The sequence below is a fragment of the Somniosus microcephalus genome, unplaced genomic scaffold, assembly GCF_052327205.1.
Source record: "Somniosus microcephalus isolate GS21.2 unplaced genomic scaffold, FLI_Smic_1.0 unresolved_chr3, whole genome shotgun sequence".
Classification (NCBI taxonomy): Eukaryota; Metazoa; Chordata; class Chondrichthyes; order Squaliformes; family Somniosidae; genus Somniosus; species Somniosus microcephalus.
Genome location: NW_028225181.1, coordinates 22,316,833 through 22,337,525, shown reverse-complemented (window position 1 = coordinate 22,337,525; position 20,693 = coordinate 22,316,833). Strand labels below are relative to the sequence as shown.

The 20,693-nt window shown below is 53.0% G+C and overlaps 1 protein-coding gene across 3 annotated transcripts in view; it reads right to left on the bottom strand.

Moving 5' to 3' along the window:
• moxd1l (monooxygenase, DBH-like 1, like) overlaps positions 1–20,693 on the bottom strand; it is a 295,828-nt gene that overhangs the window by 232,866 nt on the left and 42,269 nt on the right. For all 3 annotated transcript variants that reach the window (XM_085976728.1, XM_085976729.1, XM_085976730.1), the window contains exon 2: positions 5,155–5,301. In XM_085976728.1, the coding sequence (XP_085832854.1) occupies positions 5,155–5,301 (147 nt within the window). The remainder of the gene's footprint in view (positions 1–5,154; positions 5,302–20,693) is intronic.

Sequence of the window (20,693 nt, the reverse complement as noted above, 5' to 3'; positions counted from 1 at the left end):
GAGACCAGAACTGTGCACAGTGCTCCAAGTGTGGTCTAACCAAGGTATGTGGAGAAAGGTCTTGCATTTCCAGAGCTCCTTTCACGACCGCAGGGCGTGCCAAAGCGCTTTACAGCCAATGAATTACTTTTTGGAGTACAGTCACTGTTGTAATGTAGGAAACATGGCAGCCAATTTGCGCACAGCAAGCTCCCACAAACGGCAATGTGACACTGACCAGATCCTCTGTTTATTTGTTATGTTGGTTGAGGGATAAATTTTGGCCAGGACACAGGGGATTTGTCCCCTGCTCTTCTTCGAAATAGTGCCAAGGGATCTTTTACGTCCACCTGAGAGAGCAGACGGGGCCTCGGTTCAACGTCTCATCAGGAAGACGGCACCTCCGACAATGCAGCACTCCCTCAGCACGGCACTGGGAGTGTGTGGTGATTATTTCCTATGTTTAATAAGAAATATTGTGATTGATGAATGGGGTGGTTGTTCTCTGTGTTAGTAAGAAGTATTGTATTTGGTTGTTTGTTTCTACCTTGAGATATATGCTGTAAACTCATTGGTAGTGGATGTCAGGTGATTTGTGGTGGCCATCTTAAATTCAGTTTTCCCCAGTCATGGTTGGAGACTGGTGTTGAAGATGTGCTACTGGATTTTTTAAAGTTAGTAAAGCCTAGATTAGAAAGGCAAATCTATTCTTTATTTCAATTTATTAACTTTTTATCAGAATGGAGCGATATCTTCAACCGGAACGATTCAATGCTGACCCTAATTCTGCAGGAGTGGATGATAAATGGAAACATTGGTATTGTACATTTACAAACTTTTTGGGTGTGTTGGAACAAGAGTCTCTGAATAAGCTGAATATGCTGATCAACTACATTGTTCCGGATGTGTATAAGTATATTTTGGACTGTAAAACTTATGAATTGGCTATTTCTACATTGGAGAAGATTTTTGTTAAACCAAAGAATGAGGTATTTGCACGTTACCTTCTATCTGCCTGTAGGCAGCAGGTGGGAGAATCTTTGGATACTTATTTACAAGCACTTCGGCACCTTAGTGCTAACTGTAATTATAAAGCCGTGACGGCCGAAAAATATAAGGAAGAATCGGTACAGGATGCTTTTATTAATGGACTACTGTCTAGATCAATTCGGCAGCGGTTGTTAGAAAATAAGACTTTGGATCTCAAGAGTGCTTTTGAGCAAGCTTCTACATTGGATATGGCTCAGAGAAGTTCGGATTCTTATGCTCTTTCTAATCGGCCTGCGACTGTGGTTTCGGCAGTTCCGGACGAAAAGGAATTAGGTGGACTTAATGGGAGTGGTTTACTAGATTCTGAAATGGTTTCTACTTCGGTGGCTGTTGCCTCTAGGATTCAGAAGTGTTATTTTTGTGGGAACGTCCGGCATCCTCGTTTGAAGTGTCCTGCCTGGGAGGCTGTGTGTAGTAAATGCAGCAAGAGAGGTCATTATGCACGTGTTTGTAAATCATTAGGTTCAATTACCTCCTCTTCTGCGACTATTCAACCTGTAGAGAGGGCGTTTATTGCATCAATTTCTGCTGCATTTGCTCATGGCCTAAACAAAGCTATAGTTATGGCCCAAGTTAATGGGTTAGAAGTGAAGGCTCTCATAGATACGGGCAGTACCGAGAGTTTTATAAGTCTTCAGTTTGCGAAGGAAAAGTTTTTGAAAATCTTGCCTGTTACTTATCAGGTGTGTATGGCTCAGACGACCCTTACTTCACAAGTAGCTGGTTGTTGTCTTGTGAAATTGATTCTTCTAGGTAATATGTATACTGATATACGCCTATCTGTTTTGCCTAATCTTTGTGCGGATATTTTGATTGGTCATGATGTGCTTAAATTACACCAGTCTCTCAGTCTTTCGTTTGGAGGGACTAAGCCACCCTTATCCATTTGTGGATTAACTTCTTTATCTATTTCTCCATTATCACTTTTTTCCAATTTGATGCCGGATTGTAAACCAATTGCTACCAAGTCAAGAAGGTATAGCAGTCAGGATAGAGAATTTATTAATTCTGAAGTCCAACGTCTTTTATTGGAAGGAATCATTGAACCTAGTTGTTCGCCTTGGCGGGCTCAGGTAGTTGTCACCACTAACGAGAGGCATAAGAAACGAATGGTGATAGACTACTCTCAAACTATTAATAGGTATACTCAATTAGATGCGTACCCTTTGCCTAAGATTGATGAGCTTATCAACAAAGTATCTCAGTATAAGTTTTTTAGCACTATTGATTTAAAGAGTGCTTATCATCAGATTCCTATTGTTAAGAGGGATCAACCATATACAGCCTTTGAGGCTGGTGGAAAGCTGTATCAGTTTTGCCGAATACAATTTGGTGTTACTAATGGTGTTGCTTGTTTTCAATGGGCAATGGATGTTTTTAGTGATAACTCTCTCTCTGACACCTTTTCATAATATCACGGTGTGTGGTAAATCAAGGGTGGAGCATGATTCTAATTTAGAAAGATTCCTTCAAGCTGCGGAAAAAGTTGGTTTAACTTTTAATAAAGAGAAGTGTATCTTTTCGACTACTGAGGTAAATCTACTGGGGTATATTATCTCAGGAAATAAGATTAAACCAGATCCAGAACGTCTGCGACCATTGATCGATTTACCTTATCCTACTAATTCTAAGGCTTTGCAACGAGTTGTTGGACTGTTTTCTTACTATTCTAATTGGATTGCAAACTTTTCACAGAAGATCCGGCCCCTTATATGGGTTACGACATATCCTCTATCATGGGAGGCCAGGACATGTTTTGATAAATTTAAAAAGGATATCCTAGGAGCAGTTGTGCATTCTATTGATGAGCAGGTTCCCTTTGTGATTGAGACGGATGCTTCTGATTTTGCAATTGGGGCTACTCTGAACCAAAATGGGAGACCTGTGGCCTTTTTCTCACGTACTTTGAACAATAGTGAAAAAAGACATTCTTCAATAGAAAAAGAAGCATATGCAATAGTAGAAGCACTGCGTAAATGGAGACATTATTTATTGGGGCGACATTTCACGTTGGTAACCGATCAAAAATCTGTGTCCTTTATGTTTGATATTAAACATTTTGGAAAGATCAAAAATGATAAAATAATGAGGTGGAGGATTGAGTTGGCATGTTACCATTTTGATATAGTTTATCATCTGGGGAAGGATAATGTTGCTGCTGATGCACTGTCGAGGGCTTATTGTTCTGTGATTCACGGAGATACGCTTATTAATCTTCACAATGCCTTATGTCATCCTGGGGTTACGAGGATGATACACTTCGTACGCAGTAAGAATTTGCCCTTTTCAGTTGAAGACGTCAAGCGGATGACTTCATCATGTTCTATCTGTGCTCGGTGTAAACCGAATTTCTTTAAGCCTCAACGAGCTCATCTTATAAAGGCTACTTCTCCTTTTGAACGTCTGAGCGTTGATTTTAAGGGGCCTCTTCCTTCAATGACTCAAAATCGATACATATTTACTGTTGTGGATGAGTTTTCAAGGTTTCCTTTTGCTTTTCCTTGCGCAGATGTATCAGCTGCTACAGTTATCAAATGTCTGACTCAACTTTTTGTCATCTTTGGGATGCCTGCGTATATCCATTCAGATCAGGGAAGTTCTTTTATGTCTTCCCAGTTGAAGGAATACCTTCAGAGTCGGGGAATTTCTACTAGTAGAACTACCCCGTATAACCCCCAGGGTAATGGACAGTGCGAACGATACAATGGGGTGATCTGGAAGGCAGTTATGTTGGCTTTGACATCCCGGAACCTTAAGAATACACAGTGGGAAATGGTACTGCCTGATGCCCTGCATTCCATTAGATCATTGCTTTCAACGGCTACTAATGTGACCCCCCATGAAAGGCTCTTTAATTACCCACGGAGATCTACTACGGGATATTCGGTACCTTCATGGCTTACTATGCAGGGACCTGTGCTGCTTCGACGCCATGTTAGATTGTCAAAATATGATCCTTTAGTGGAGGAGGTGGAGCTGTTGGAGGCAAATTCCCAATATGCTCATATTCGATTCCAAGGTGGGAAAGAAAGTACCGTTTCAATTAAAGACTTGGCTCCTTGTGGTGGCCAGCCCTCTTCCGAGGATACTAATAATAGTCATGATTCAGATAATGTGGATGTTGTTACAGATACTACGAATATTTCCAATCCTATTGCAGATAATTATACTTCTATTAGTCAGCCTTTGATGGATGTTCATGACCGTCCTAGTTTACTTCCTGATGGGATTTCCAATCCGGAAACCGTTGATAATCGGGATATGGATAGCCTTCCTGCAGAAGATACTTTGGTGTCTCCGGGTGTGGGAGGGCAAGGAATTTCACCAAGGTTAAGAAGGTTGACATAAACAAGATATCCGGTCGACCGATTGAAAATTGACTTTTAAATTGATAGTAATGTTTTAAAATTGTTGAAATATTATATTTGTATTTTAGTTGTAAATAAATTAATTGTAAATTGTAAAGGTTATTTAGGTTGGAGCATGTTTTAAAAGGAGGGGTGAATGTGGTGATTATTTCCTATGTTTAATAAGAAGTATTGTGATTGGTGAATGGGGTGGTTGTTCTCTGTGTTAGTAAGAAGTATTGTAATTGATTGTTTGTTTCTACCTTGAGATATATGCTGTAAACTCATTGGTAGTGGATGTCAGGTGATTTGTGGTGGCCATCTTAAATTCAGTTTTCTCCAGTCATGGTTGGAGACTGGTGTTGAAGATGTGCTACTGGATTTTTTAAAGTTAATAAAGCCTAGATTAGAAAGGCAAATCTATTCTTTATTTCAGAGTGTCAGCCGAAATTCCTGTTCTCAAGGTTCTGGAGGGGGACTTGAGCCCACAACCTTCTGATTCAGAGGGGAGGGTGCCACCCACCGAGCCACAGCTGACACAGACACCGGAAGCGTGCACACAAGTACGATCCAACCAAGTTTCTACACAAGTTTAACAAAACTCCCCTGCTTTTCAATTCTATCTCCCGAGAAATGAACCCCAGTGCTTGCTTTTGCTTTAATATATGGCCATGTCAGCCTGCGGCACTCCCTTTAGTGATTGGTGTATCTGTACCCCTAGATCCTTCTGTTTCCCTGCCCCATTTAGAGTGTGTGCCCTTCTTCTTCATCACCGTACCGTGATATCCATGTCCTGGGGGTCACAAGTTCGGAAAGGGCGTTGGAATTTCATCTCGGTGTGGGTTTCATTTTCATTCAAGTACAGGAGGGTGTAGTCCTGGGATTCATCAATTATCGGAACCACATTTCCAACTCCATGTCTATCCTGCAAAAGGGAGAACACAACTGTGGGAGCTGTCGCCGGCGAAACTGTGGGACTCCTCACCCTCTCAAACAGTGGGATTCCTCACCCACCCAAACTGTGGGACTCCTCACCTCCCCAAACTGTGGGACTCCTCACCTCCCCAAGCTGTGGGACACCTCACCTCCCAAACTGTGGGACTCCTCACCTCCTGAAACTCTGGGACACCTCACCTCCCAAACTGTGGGGCTCCTCACCTCCCCAAATTGTGGGACTCCACACCTCCCCAAACTGTGGTACTCCTCACCTCCCCAAACTGTGTGACTCCTCAACTCCCCAAACTGTGGGACTCCTCACCTCGCAAACTGTGGGACTCCTCACCGCAAAACTGTGGGACTCCTCATCCCAAAACTGTGGGACTCCTCACCCCCAAACTGTGGGACTCTTCCACTCCCCAAACAGCGGGACTCCTCACTTCCCCAAACTCAGGGACCCCTCACATCCCCAAACTGTGGGACTCCTCACCTCCCAGCTGTGGGACTCCTCACCCTCCCAAACTGTGGGGCTCCTCACCTCCCGAAACACTGGGACTCCTCTCCTCCCAAAATGTGGGACTCCTCATTTCCCAAATTGTGGGACTCCTCATCTCCCAAAGTGTGGGAATCCTCACTCCCAAAATGTGGGAATCCACACCTCCCAAACTGTAGGAATCCTCAACTCCCCAAACTGTGGGGACTCCTCATTCTCCAAACTCCCAAACGGTGGGACACCTCATTCCCCAAACAGTGGGACTCCACACCCCGAAGCTGTGGGACTCCACACCTCCCAAACTGTGGGAATCCTAAACTCTCCAATCTGTGGGGACTCCTCACCACCCAAACTGTGGGACTCCTCACCTCCTCAACAGTAGTCCTCCTCACCTCCCCAAACTATGGGACTCCTCACCTCCCCAAACTGTGGGAATCTCCACCTGTCAAACTGAGGGACTCCTCATCTCCCAAACTGTGGGACTACTCACCTCCCCAAATTCAGGGACTCCTCACCTCCAAAACTGTGGGACACCTCACCTCCCCAAACTGTGGGACTCCTCACCTCCCCAAACTGAGGGACTCCTCACCCCCTAACTTTGGGACTCCTCACCTCCCAAACTGTGGGACTCCTCACCCCCAAACTGTGGGACTCCTCACCCTGCCAAACTGTGGGACGCCTTACCTACCCAAACTGAGGTACTCCTCATCCCCAAACTATGGGACTCCTCACCTCCCAAACTGTGGGACTCCTCACCTCCAAACTGTGGGACTCCTCCCCTCCCAAACTGTGGGACTCCTCACCTCTCCAAACTGTGGGACTCCTCACCTCTCCAAACTATGGGACTCCTCACCTCCCAAACTGTGGGACTCCTCACCTCCAAACTGTGGGACTCCTCCCCTCCCAAACTGTGGGACTCCTCACCTCTCCAAACTGTGGGACTCCTCACCTCTCCAAACTATGGGACTCCTCACCTCCAAACTGTGGGACTCCTCACCTCCCAAACTGTGGGAATCCTCACCTCCCAAACTGTGGGTCTCCTCACCTCCCAAACTGTGGGACTCCTCACCCCCAAACTGTGGGACTCCTCACCTCCCAAACTGTGGGACTCCTCATCTCCCAAACTGTGGGACTCCTCACCTCCCCAAACTGTGGGACTCCTCACCTCCCAAACTGTTGGACTCCCCACCCCCAAACGGGGGGAATCCTTACCTCCCAAACTGTGGGTCTCCTCACCTCCCAAACTGTGGGTCTCCTCACCCTCCCAAACTGTGGGACTCCTCACCCTCCCCAAACTGTGGGTCTCCTCACCCTCCCCAAACTGTGGGTCTCCTCACCTCCCAAACTGTGCGTCTCCTCACCTCCCAAACTGTGGGACTCCTCACCTCCCAAACTGTGGGACTCCTCACCTCCCAAACTGTGGGTCTCCTCACCTCCCAAACTGTGGGACTCCTCGCCCCCAAACGGGGGGAATCCTCATCTCCCAAACTGTGGGAATCCTCAACCCCAAACTGTGGGACTCCACACCTCCCAAACTGTGGGAATCCTAAACTCCCCAATCTGTGGGGACCCCTCACCTCCCAAGCTGTGGGATTCCTCACCTCCCCAAACTATGGGACTCCTCACCTCCCAAACTGTGGGACTCCTCACCTCCCAAACTGTGGGACTCCTCACCTCCCCAAATTGTGGGAAAGCCCACCTGTCAAACTGTGGGACTCCTCACCTCCCAAAATGTGGGACTCCTCACCTCAGAAACTGTGGGCTCCTCACCTCCGAAATTGTGGGACTCCTCATCGCAAAACTGTGTGACTCCTCACCTCCCCAAACAGTGGGGCTCCTCACCCACCCCATACTGAGAGACTCCTCACCCCCAAACAATGGGACTCCTCACCTCACAAACTGTGGCACTCCTCACCCCCAAACTGTGGGACTCCTCACATCCCAAATTGTGGGACTCCTCACCTCAGAAACTGTGGGCCTCCTCACCTCCCCAAACTGTGGGGCTCCTCACCTTCCCAAACTGTGGGACTACTCACCTCCCCAAACTGAGGGACTGCTCAAACCCAAATTATAGAACTCCTCACAACCCAAACTGTGGGACTCCTCACCTCCCAAACTGTGGAACTCCTCACCCCAAAACTGTGGAACTCCTCACTTCCCCAAACTTTGGTACTCCTCACCCCCAAACTGTGGGACTCGTCACCCCCCAAACTGTGGGACACCTCACCTCCCCAAATTGTGGCACTCCTCACCCCCAAAGTGTGGGACTCCTCACCCCCCAAAGTGTGGGACTCCTCACCTCCCAAACTGTGGGACTCCTCACGTCCCAAACAGTGGGACCCCTCACCTCCCAAACTGTGGGACTCCGCAACTATGGGACTCCTCACCTATCAAACTGTGGGACTCCTCAGCTCCTTAACTGTGGGACTCCTCATCTCCCCAAAGAGTGGTCCTCCTCACCTCCCAAACTGTGGGACTCCTCACCTCCGCAAACTGTGGGAATCCCCACCTGTCAAATTGTGGTACTCCTCATCTCCCAAACTGTGGGACTCCTCACCTCCCCAAACTGTGGGACTCCTCACCTCAGAAACTGTGGGACGCCTCGCCTCCCCAAACTGTGGGTCTCCTCATCTCCCCAAACTGTGGGACTCCTCACCTCCCCAAACTGAGGGACTGCTCACCCCCAAACTATGGGACTCCTCACATCCCAAACTGAGGGACACCTCACCCCAAAACTGTGGGACTACTCACCTCCCCAAACTGTGGGGCTCCTCACCTCCTCAAACTGTGGGACTCCTCACCCTCCCCAAACTGTGGGACTCCTCACCTCCCCAAACTGTGGGACTCCTCACCTCCCAAACTGTGGGAATCCTCACCTCCCAAAATGTGGGTCTCCTCACCTCCCAAACTGTGGGACTCCTCACCCCCAAACGGTGGGATATCTCACCCTCCCAAACTGTGAGACGCCTCAACTCCCAAACTGTGGGACTCCACACCTCCCAAACTGTGGGACTCCTCACCTCCCAAAATGTGGTATTCCTCACCTCCCAAAATGTGGGTCTCCTCACCTCCCAAACTGTGGGACTCCTCACCCCCAAACGGTGGGATATCTCACCCTCCCAAACTGTGAGACGCCTCAACTCCCAAACTGTGGGACTCCACAACTCCCAAACTGTGTGACTCCTCACCTCCCAAACTGTGGGAGTCCTTACCTCCCAAAATGTGGCTCTCCTCACCTCCCAAACTGTGGGACTCCTCACTTTCCCTAACTGTGGGACTCCTCAGCCCCCAAAATGTGGCACTTATCATCTCCCAAACTGTGGGACTCCTCATCTCTCAAACTGTGGGTCTCCTCACCTCCCAAACTGTGGGGTCTCCTCACCTCCCAAACTGTGAGTCTCCTCGCCGCTGAACTGTGGGACTCCTCAATGCAAAACTGTGGGCCTCCTCACCTCCCCAAACTGTGGGACTCCTCACCTTCCAAACTCTGGGACTCCTCACCTCCCCAAACTCTGGGAATCCCCACCTGTCAAACTGTGGGACTCCTCACCTACCCAAATTCAGGGACTCCGCACCTCCCAAACTGTGGGACACCTCACCTCCCAAACTGTGGGCCGTCTCACCTCCCCAAACTGTGGGGCATCTCAACCCCCCAAACTGAGGGACTCCTCACCCCCAAACTATGGGACTCCTCACTTCCCCAAACTGTGCGACACCTCACCCCCAAACTGTGGGACACCTCACCCCCCAAACTGTGGGACACCTCACCCCCCAAACTGTGGGACACCTCACCTCCCCAAACTGTGAGACTCCTCACATCCCAAATTGTGGGCTCCTCACATCAGAAACTGTGGGACTCCTCACGTCAAAACTGTGTGCCTCCTCACCTCCCCAAACTGTGTGTCTCCTCACCTCCCCAAAATGTGGTAACCCTCACCTCCCCAAACTGAGGGACTGCTCACCCCAAAACTATGCGACACCTCACCTCCCAAACTGTGGGAATCCTCACCTCCCCAACTGTTGGACCCGTCACCTCCCAAACTGTGGGACTCCTCACCCTCCAATCTGTGGTGACTCCTCACCTCCCAAACTGTGGCACACCTCCCCTCCCAAACTGTGGGACTCCTCAACTCCCCAAACTGTGGGACCCTCACCTACCAAACCGTGGGACTCCCCACCTCCCAAACTGTGGAACTTCTCACCTCCCCAAACTGTGGGGCTCCTCACCTACCAAACTTTGGGACTCCTCACCTCCCAAACTGTGGGACATCTGAATCCAGACTGTGGGACTCCTCCCCTCCCAAACTGGGGGTCTCCTCACCTCCCAAACTGTGGGAATCCTCCCCGCCCAAACTGGGGGACTCCTCACCTCCCCAAACTGTGGGACTCCTCCCCTCCCAAACTGTGGGGCTCCTCACCCCCTCAAACTGTTGGACATCTCAATCCAACTGCGTGAATCCTCACCTCGCAAACTGTGGCACTCCTCAACTCCCCAAACTGTGGGACCCCTCAACTACCAAACTGTGGGAGTCCTCCCTCCCAAACTGTGGGACCCCTCACCTACCAAACTGCGGGACTCCTCACCTCCCAAACTGTGGGACTCCTCACCCTCCCAAGCTGTGGGACTCCTCACCTCCCCAAACTGTGGAACTCCTCACCTCCCCAAACTTTGGTACCCTTCACCCTCCTAAACTGTCGGACTCCTCCCCTCCCCACCTGTGGGGCTAATCCCCTCCAAAACTGTGGGGCTCCTCCCCTCCCAACCTGTGGGACTTCTCACCTCACCAACTGTTGGACCCTTCACCTCTCAAACTGTGGGAATCCTCACCTCCCAAACTGTGGGACACTTCCCATCCAAAACTGTGGGTCTCCTCCTCTCCCAACCTGTGGGACTCCTCACCTCCCCCAACTGTGGGTCTCCTCACCTCCCAAAACTGTGTGACACCTCACCTCCCCAAACTGTGGGCCTCCTCACCTCTCCAAATTGTGGGAATCCTCATTCCCCAAACTGTGGGACTCCTCACCTCCCCAAACTGTGGGACCACTCACCTCAGAAACTGTGGGACACCTCACCTCCCCAAACTGTTGGACACCTCACCTCCACAAACTGTGGGGCTCCTCACCCCCAAACGGTGGGTCTCCTCACATCCCAAACTGTGGAACTCCTCACCTACCAAACTCTGGGACTCCTCACCTCCCCAAATTGTGGGACTCCTCACCTCCCAAACTGTGGGACTCCTCATCTCCAAACCTGTGGAACATCTCACCTCCCAAACTGTGGGACTCCTCAACTCTCAAACTCTGGGACTCCTCCCCTCCAAAATTGTGGGACTCCTCACCCCCAAACTGTGGAACACCTAACCTCCCCAAACTGTGGGACCCCTCACACTCCCAAACTGTGGGACTCCCCACATGCCAAACTGTGGGACTCCTCACCACCCCAAACTGTGGGACCCTTCACCTCGCAAACTGTGGGACCCTTCACCTCGCAAACTGTGGAACTGCTCACCTCCCCAAATGTGGGACTCCTCACCTCACAAACTGTGGGACCCTTCACCTCGCAAACTGTGGAACTGCTCACCTCCCCAAGCTGTGGGACTCCTCACCTCCCACAACTGTGGGACTCCTCACCTCCCACAACTGTGGGATTCCTCACCTCCCACAACTGTAGGATTCCTCACCCAACCAAACTGTGGGACCCTTCACCTCCCAAACTGTGGGACTACTCACTTCCCCAAACTGAAGGACTCCTCACCTCCCACAACTGTGGGACTCCTCACCTCCCCAAACTGTGGGACTCCTCACCTCCCACAACTGTGGGACTCCTCACCTCCCAAACTGTGGGACTCCTCATCTCCCCAAACTGTGGGGCTCCTCACCCTCCGCAAATTGTAGGACTCCTCACCTCCCCAACCTCTGGGACACCTCACCTCCCCAAACCATGGGTCTCCTCACCTCCCAAAACTGTGGTACTCCTCACCTCCCCAAACTGTGGGAATCCTGATTCCCCCAAACTGTGGGTCTCCTCACCTCCCCAAACTGTGGGAATCCTCACTCCCCAAACTGTGGGAATCCTCATTGCCCAAACTGTGGGACACCTCACCTCCCAAATTGTGGGACTACTCACCTCAGATACTGCGGGACACGTCACCTCCACAAGCTGTGGGACTCCTCACCTCCCACAACTGTGGGACTCCTCACCTCCCAAACTGTGGGACTCCTCACCTCCCCAAACTGTGGGACTCCTCACCCTCCCCAAACTGTGGGACTCCTCACCTCCCCAAACTGTGCGACTCCTCACCTCCCCAAACTGTTGGACACCTCACCTCCCAAATTGTGGGGCTCCTCACCTCCCCAAACTGTGGGAGTCCCCATCTGTCAAACTGTGGGACTACTCACCTCCCACAACTGTGGGACTCCTCACCTCCCAAACTGTGGGACTCCTCACCTCCCAAACTGTGGGACACCACACCCACCCAAACTGTGGGACTCCTCACCTCCCAAACTGTGGGTCTCCTCACCTCCCCAAACTATGGGTCGCTTCACCTCCCAAAACTGTGGGACTCCTCACCTCCCCAAACTGTGGGAATCCTCATTCCCCAAACTGTGGGACGCCTCACCTCCCCAAACTGTGGGCCTTCTCACCTCCCCAAACTGTGGGACGCCTCACCTCCCCAAACTGTGGGCCTTCTCACCTCCCCAAACTGTGGGGCAGCTCACCTCCCTAACTATGGGTCTCTTCACCTCCCAAAACTGTGAGAATCCTCATTCCGCAAACTGTGGGGACTCCTCAACTCCCCAAACTGTTGGACGCCTCACCTCCCAAATTGTGGGACTACTCACCTCAGATACTGCGGGAAACCTCACCTCCCAAACTGTGGGACTCATCACCTCCCAATCTGAGGAACTCCTCAGCTCCCAAACTGTGGGGCTCCTCACCTCCCCAAACTGTGGGACTCCTCAACTCCCAAACTGTTGGACTCCTCACCTCCAAACCTCTGGGACTACTCACCGCCCAAAGTGTTGGACTCCACACCTCCCAACCTGTGGGACTCCTCACCTCCCAAAGTGTTGGACTCCTCAGCTCCAAACCTGTGGGTCTCCTCACCCTCCCAAACTGTGGGACTCCTCACCCTCCCAAACTTGGGGACTCCTCACCCCCGCAATCTGTGGGGCTCCTCATCTCCCAAACTGTGGGACTCCTCACCCCCCACAACCTGTGGGACTCCTCACCTCCCGAACTGTTGGACTCCTCACCTCCCAAACTTTTGGAATCCTCACCTCCCAACCTGTGGGACTCCTCACCCCCAAAATGTGGGACTCCTCACCTCCAAACCTCTGGGACTACTCACCTCCCAAAGTGTTGGACTCCACACCTCCCAACCTGTGGGACTCCTCACCTCCCAAAGGGTTGGACTCCTCAGCTCCAAACCTGTGGGTCTCCTCACCCTCCCAAAATGTGGGACTCCTCACCCTCCCAAACTGGGGGACTCCTCACCCCCCCCAACCTGTGGGACTCCTCACCTCCTGAACTGTGGGACTCCTCACCTCCCAAACTTTTGGAATCCTCACCTCCCAACCTGTGGGAATCCTCGCCCCCAAAATGTGGGACTTCTCACCTCCCCAAATTCTGGGACTCCTCACCTCCCAACCTGTGGGACTCCTCACCTCCCAAACTGTGGACTCCTCATTCCCCAAATTGTGGGAATCCTCACCTCCCAAACTGTAGAACACCTCACCTCCGCAAACTATGGGACCCCTCACCCTGCCAAACTGTGGGACTCCTCACCTCCCAAACTGTGGGACACGTCACCTCCCCAAACTGTTGGACCCCTCACACTCCCAAACTGTCAGACTCCTCACCCTCCCAAATGTCAGACCCCTCACCCTCCCAACCTGTCGGACACCCCACCTCCCCAAACTGTGGAACTCCTCACCTCCCCAAACTGTGGGAATCCTCACCTCCCAAACTATGGAACACCTGAGCTACCAAACCGTGGGACTCCTCACCTCCCAAACTATGGAACACCTGATCTCCCCAAACTGTGGGACTCCTCACCCTCCCAAACTGTGGGACTCCTCACCTCCCAAACTGTGGGACTCCTCACCTCCCCAAACTGTGGGACCCCTCACCGACCAAACTGTGGGACTCCTCACCTCCCAAACTGTGGGAGATCTGAAACCAGACTGTGGGACTCCTCCCCTCCCAAACTGTGGGACATCTCAACCCAAACTGTGTGAATCATCACCCCCCTCAAACTGTGGGACTCCTCCCCTCACAAACTGGGGGACTCCTCACCTCCCAAACTGTGGGACCCCTCACTTACCAAACTGTGGGACTCCTCACCTCCCAAACTGTGGGAATCCTCACCCTCCCAAACTTTGGGAATCCTCACCTCCCCAAACTTTGGCATCCTTCACCCTCCTAAACTGTTGGACTCCTCCCCTCCCAACCTGTGGGGCTAATCCCCTCCAAAACTGTGGTTCTCCTCCCCTCCCAACCTGTGGGACTACTCACCTCCCCCAACTGTGGTACTCCTCACCTCCCAAACTCTGTGACTCCACGCCTCCCAAGCTGTGGGACACCTCACCTCCCTAAACTGTGGGTCTCCTCACCTCCCAAACTGTGGAACTCGTCACCTCTCAAACTCTGGGACACCACACCTCCCAAAATGTGGGACTCCTCACCTCCCAAACTGTCGAACACCTAACCTCCCCAAACTGTGGGACGCCTCACCCTCCCAAACTGTGGGACTCCTCACCTCCCAAACTGTGGGACTCCTCACCCTCCCAAACTGTGGGACACGTCACCTCCCCAAACTGTCGAACACCTAACCTCCCCAAACTGTGGGACACCTCACCCTCCCAAACTGTCAGACTCCTCACCTCCCAAACTGTGGGACTCCTCACCTCCCAAACTGTGGGACACCTCACCCTCCCCAAACTGTCAGACTCCTCACCTCCCAAACTGTGGGACTCCTCACCTCCCCAAACTGTCAGACTCCTCACCTCCCAAACTGTGGGACTCCTCACCTCCCAAACTGTGGGACTCCTCACCCTCCCCAAACTGTCAGACTCCTCACCTCCCAAACTGTGGGACTCCTCACCTCCCAAACTGTGGGACACCTCACCCTCCCAAACTGTCAGTCTCCTCACCTCCCTAAACTGAGGGACTGCTCACCCCCAAACTGTTGGACTCCTCACCCCCCAAACTGTGAGACTCCTCACCTCCAAAACTGTGGGACTCCACACATCCCAAACTGTGGGACTCCACCCCTCCCAACCTGTGGGACTCATCCCCTCCAAAACTGTGGATCTCCTCCCCTCCCAACATCTGGGACTCCTCACCTAACCCACTGTTGGACCCTGCACCTCTCAAACTGTGGGTCTCCTCATCTCCCAACCTGTGGGACTCCTTACCTCCCCCAACGGTGGGACATCTGAATCCAGACAGTGGGACTCCTCACCTCCCAAACTGTGGAAATCCTCACCCCCAAACTGTGGGTCTCCTCACCTCCTAAACTGTGGAACTCCTCACCTTCCCAACCTGTGGGAATCCTCATTCCCCAAACTGTGGGCCTCCTCACCTCCCCAAACTGTGGGACTCCTCACCTCCCCAAACTGTGGAACTCCTCACCTCCCAAACTGTGGGACTCCTCACCTCCCAAACTGTGGGAGTCCTCACCTCCCAAACTGTGGGGCTCCTCAGCCCCCCAAACCATGGGACTCCTCATCTCCAAACCTGTGGAACTTCTCACCTCCCAAACTGTGGTACTCCTCACCCTCCCAAACTATGGGACTCCTCACCTCCCAAACTGTGGGACACGTCGCCTCCCCAAACTGTCAGACCCCTCACCCTCCCAAACTGTCAGACTCCTCACCCTCCCAAAATGTCGGACTCCCCACCTCCACAAAGTGTGGGACTCCTCACCTCCCAAAATATGGGACCCCTCATCTACCAAACTGTGGGAGTCCTCCCTCCCAAACTGTGGGACTCCTCACCTACAAAACCATGGGACTCCCTACCTCCCAAACTGTGGGACTCCTCACCCTCCCAAACTGTCGGACTCCTCCACTCCCAACCTGTGGGCCTCATCCCCTCCAAAACTGTGGGTCTCCTCCCCTCCCAACCTGTGGGACTCCTCACCTCCCCAAACTGTGGGACTCTTCACCTCGCAAGCTGTGGGACCCTTCACCTCCCAAACTGTGGGACTACTCACCTCCCCAAACTGTGGGACACGTCACCTCCCCAAACTGTCAGACTCCTCACCCTCCCAACCTGTCGGACAACCCACATCCCCAAACTGTGGGACTCCTCATCTCCCCAAACTGTGGGACCCCTCACCTACCAAACTGTGGGACTCCTCACCTCCCAAACTGTGGGACTGCTCACCTACCAAACCGTGGGACGCCCCACCTCCCAAACTGTGGGACTCCTCACCTATCAAACTGTGGGACTCCCCAACTCCCAAACTTTGGGATTCCTCACCTCCCAAACTGTGGGACTCCTCACATCCCAAACTGTGGGACTCCTCCCCTCCCGATCTGTGGGACTCCGCCCCTCCCAAACTGAGGGACTCCTCCCCTCCCCCAACTGTGGGACTCCTCACCTCCGCCAACTGTGGGACTCCTCACCTCCCCCAACTGTGGGACTCCTCACCCCCAAACTGTGGGTCTCCTCACCTCCCAAACTGTGGAACTCCTCACCTTCCCACCTGTGGGAATCCTCATTCCCCAAACTGTGGAACTCCTCACCTCCCCAAACTGTGGGACACCTCACCTCCCAAATTGTGGGACAACTCACCTCAGATACTGCGGGACACCTCACCTCCCCAAACAGTGGGACGCCTCACACCCAAACTGTGGGACTCATCACCTCCCAAACTGTCAGACCCCTCACCTCCCAAACTGTGGAACTCCTCACCTCCCAAACTGTGGGATTCCTCACCTCCCAAATTGTGGGACAACTCACCTCCCAAACTTGGGTGCTCCTCACCTCCCCAAACTGTGGGACCCCTCCACTCCCAAACTGCGGAACTCCTCACCTCCCAAACTGTGGGATTCCTCACCTCCCAAATTGTGGGACTCCTCACCTCCTCAAACTGTGGGACTCCTCACCTCCCACAACTGTGGGACTCCTCACCTCCCAAACTGTGGGACTCCTCGCCTCCCCAAACTGTGGGACTCCTCACCCTCCCCAAACTGTGGGACTCCTCACCTCCCCAACCACTGGGACACCTCACTCCCCAAACTATGGGTCTCCTCACCTCCCAAAACTGTGGGACTCCTCACCTCCCCAAACTGTGGGAATCCTCATTCCCCAAACTGTGGGTCTCCTCACCTCCCCAAACTGTGGGAATCCTCATTCCCCAAACTGTGGGAATCCTCACCTCCCCAAACTGTGGGAATCCTCATTCCCCAAACTGTGGGAATCCTCACCCTCCCAAACTGTGGGACTACTCACCTCAGATACTGCGGGACACCTCACCTCCCCAAACTGTGGGACTCCTCACCTCCCACAACTGTGGGACTCCTTACCTCCCAAACTGTGGGACTCCTCGCCTCCCCAAACTGTGGGACTCCTCACCTCCCCAAACTGTGGGACTCCTCACCTCCCAAACTGTGAGGCTCCTTACCTCCCAAACTGTGGGACTCCTCACCTCCCCAAACTGTGGGACTCCTCACCTCCCCAAACTGTGGGACTCCTCGCCTCCCAAACTGTGGGACTACTCACCCTCCCCAAACTATGGGTCTCCTCACCTCCCAAAAATGTGGGACTCCTCACCTCCCAAACTGTGGGACTCCTCACCTCCCAAACTGTGGGACTCCTCACCCTCCCAAACTGTGGGGCTCCTCACCTCCCAAAAATGTGGGACTCCTCAACTCCCCAAACTGTGCGATTCCTCACCTCCCCAAATTGTGGGACTCCTCAGCTCCCCAAACTGTGGGACTCCTCACCCTCCCAAACTGTGGGACTCCTCACCTCCCCAAACTGTGGGACACCTCACCTCCCAAACTGTGGGACTCCTCACCTCCCCAAACAGTGGGACTCCTCACCCTCCCAAACAGTGGGACTCCTCACCTCTCCAAACTATGGGTCTCTTCACCTCCCAAAAACTGTGGAGCTCCTCACCTCCCCAAACTGTGGGTCTCCTCACCTCCCCAAACTGTGGGACTCCTCACCTCCCAAACTGTGGTGCTCCTCACCTCCCCAAACTGTGGGTCTCCTCACCTCCCCAAACTGTGGGACTCCTCACCTCCCCAAACTGTGGGACTCCTCACCTCCCCAAACTGTGGGACTCCTCGCCTCCCCAAACTGTGGGACTCCTAACCTCCCAAACTGTGGTGCTCCTCACCTCCCCAAACTGTGGGTCTCCTCACCTCCCCAAACTGTGGGACTCCTCACCTCCCCAAACTGTGGGACTCCTCAACCTCCCAAACTGTGGGACTCCTCGCCTCCCCAAACTGTGGGACTCCTAACCTCCCAAACTGTGGTGCTCCTCACCTCCGAAACTGTGGGACTCCTCACCTCCGAAACTGTGGGACTCCTCGCCTCCCCAAACTGTGGGACTCCTCACCTCCCCAAACTGTGGGACACCTCACCTCCCAAACTGTGGGACTCATCACCTCCCAAACTGTGGGACTCCTCACCTCCCAAACTGAGGAACTCCTCAGCTCCCAAACTGTGGGGCTCCTCACCTCCCCAAACTGTGGCACTCCTCACCTCCCGAACTGTGGGACTCCTCACCTCCCAAACATTTGGAATCCTCACCTCCCAACCTGTGGGACTGCTCACCCCCAAAATGTGGGACTCCTCACCTCCCCAAATTCTGGGACTCCTCACCTCCCAACCTGTGGGACTCTTCACCTCCCAAACTGTGGACTCCTCATTCCCCAAATTGTGGGAATCCTCACCTCCCAAACTGTAGAACACCTCAACTCCGCAAACTGTGGGACCCCTCACCCTGCCAAACTGTGGGACCCCTCACCTCCCAAACTGTGGGACACGTCACCTCCCCAAACTGTCGGACCCCTCACACTCCCAAACTTTCAGACTCCTCACCCTCCCAAATGTCAGACTCCTCACCCTCCCAAACTGTCGGACTCCCCACCTCCCCAAACTGTGGTACTCCTCCCCTCCCCAAACTGTGGGACCCCTCATCTACCAAACTGTGGGACTCCTCACTCCCAAACAGTGGGACTCCTCACCTACCAAACCGTGGGACTCCTCACCTCCCCAAACTGTGGGACCCCTCATCTACCAAACTGTGGGACTCCTCACTCCCAAACTGTGGGACTCCTCACCGACCAAACTGTGGGACTCCTCACCTCCCAAACTATGGAACACCTGACCTCCCCAAACCGTGGGACTCCTCACCCTCCCAAACTGTGGGACACCTCACCTCCCAAATTGAGGGACTACTCACCTCAGATACTGCGGGACACCTCACCTCCCCAAACAGTGGGACGCCTCACACCCAAGCTGTGGGTCTCCTCACCCTCCCTTCTGTGGGACTCCTCACCTCCCCAAACTGTGGGACTCCTCACCTCCCCAAACTGTGGGACTCCTCACCTCCCAAACTGTGGGACACGTCACCTCCCCAAACTGTCGGACTCCTCACCTCCCCCAACTGAGCGACTCCTCACCTCCTAAACTGTGGGACACCTCATCTCCCCAAACTGTGGGTCTCCTCACCTCCCCAAACTGTGGGTCTCCTCACGTCCCCAAACTGCAGGAATCCTCATTCCCCAAACTGTGGGGACTCCTCACCTCCCCAAACTGAGGGACACATCACCTCCCAAACTGTGGGACACCACATCTCCCAAACTGTGGGTCTCCTCAAACTCCCAAACTGTGGGACAGCTACCCTTTCCAAACTGTGGGACTCCTCACCTCCCAAACTGTGGGACTCCTCACCCTCCAATCTGTGGTGACTCCTCACCTCCCAAACTGTGGGACTCCTCCCCTCCCAAACAGTGGGAATCCTCACCTCCCCAAACTGTGGGACCCTTCAGCTACCAAACTGTGGGAAACTCCCTCCCAAACTGTGCGATTCGTCGTCTACCAAACCGTGTGACTCCCCAACTCCCAAACTTTGGGACTCCTCACCTCCCAAACTTTGGGACTCCTCACCTCCCCAAACTGTGGGACCCATCACCTACCAATCTTTGGGACTCCTCACCTCCCAAACTGTGGACTCCTCATTCCCCAAATTGTGCGAATCCTCACCTCCCAAACTGTCAGACTCCTCACCCTCCCAAATGTCAGACTCCTCACCCTCCCAAACTGTCGGACTCCCCACCTCCCCAAACTGTGGGTCTCCTCACCTCCCCAAACTGTGGGACTCCTCACCTCCCCAAACTGTGGGACTCCTCAACCTCCCAAACTGTGGGACTCCTCGCCTCCCCAAACTGTGGGACTCCTAACCTCCCAAACTGTGGTGCTCCTCACCTCCGAAACTGTGGGACTCCTCACCTCCGAAACTGTGGGACTCCTCGCCTCCCCAAACTGTGCGACTCCTCACCTCCCCAAACTGTGGGACACCTCACCTCCCAAACTGTGGGACTCATCACCTCCCAAACTGTGGGACTCCTCACCTCCCAAACTGAGGAACTCCTCAGCTCCCAAACTGTGGGGCTCCTCACCTCCCCAAACTGTGGCACTCCTCACCTCCCGAACTGTGGGACTCCTCACCTCCCAAACATTTGGAATCCTCACCTCCCAACCTGTGGGACTGCTCACCCCCAAAATGTGGGACTCCTCACCTCCCCAAATTCTGGGACTCCTCACCTCCCAACCTGTGGGACTCTTCACCTCCCAAACTGTGGACTCCTCATTCCCCAAATTGTGGGAATCCTCACCTCCCAAACTGTAGAACACCTCAACT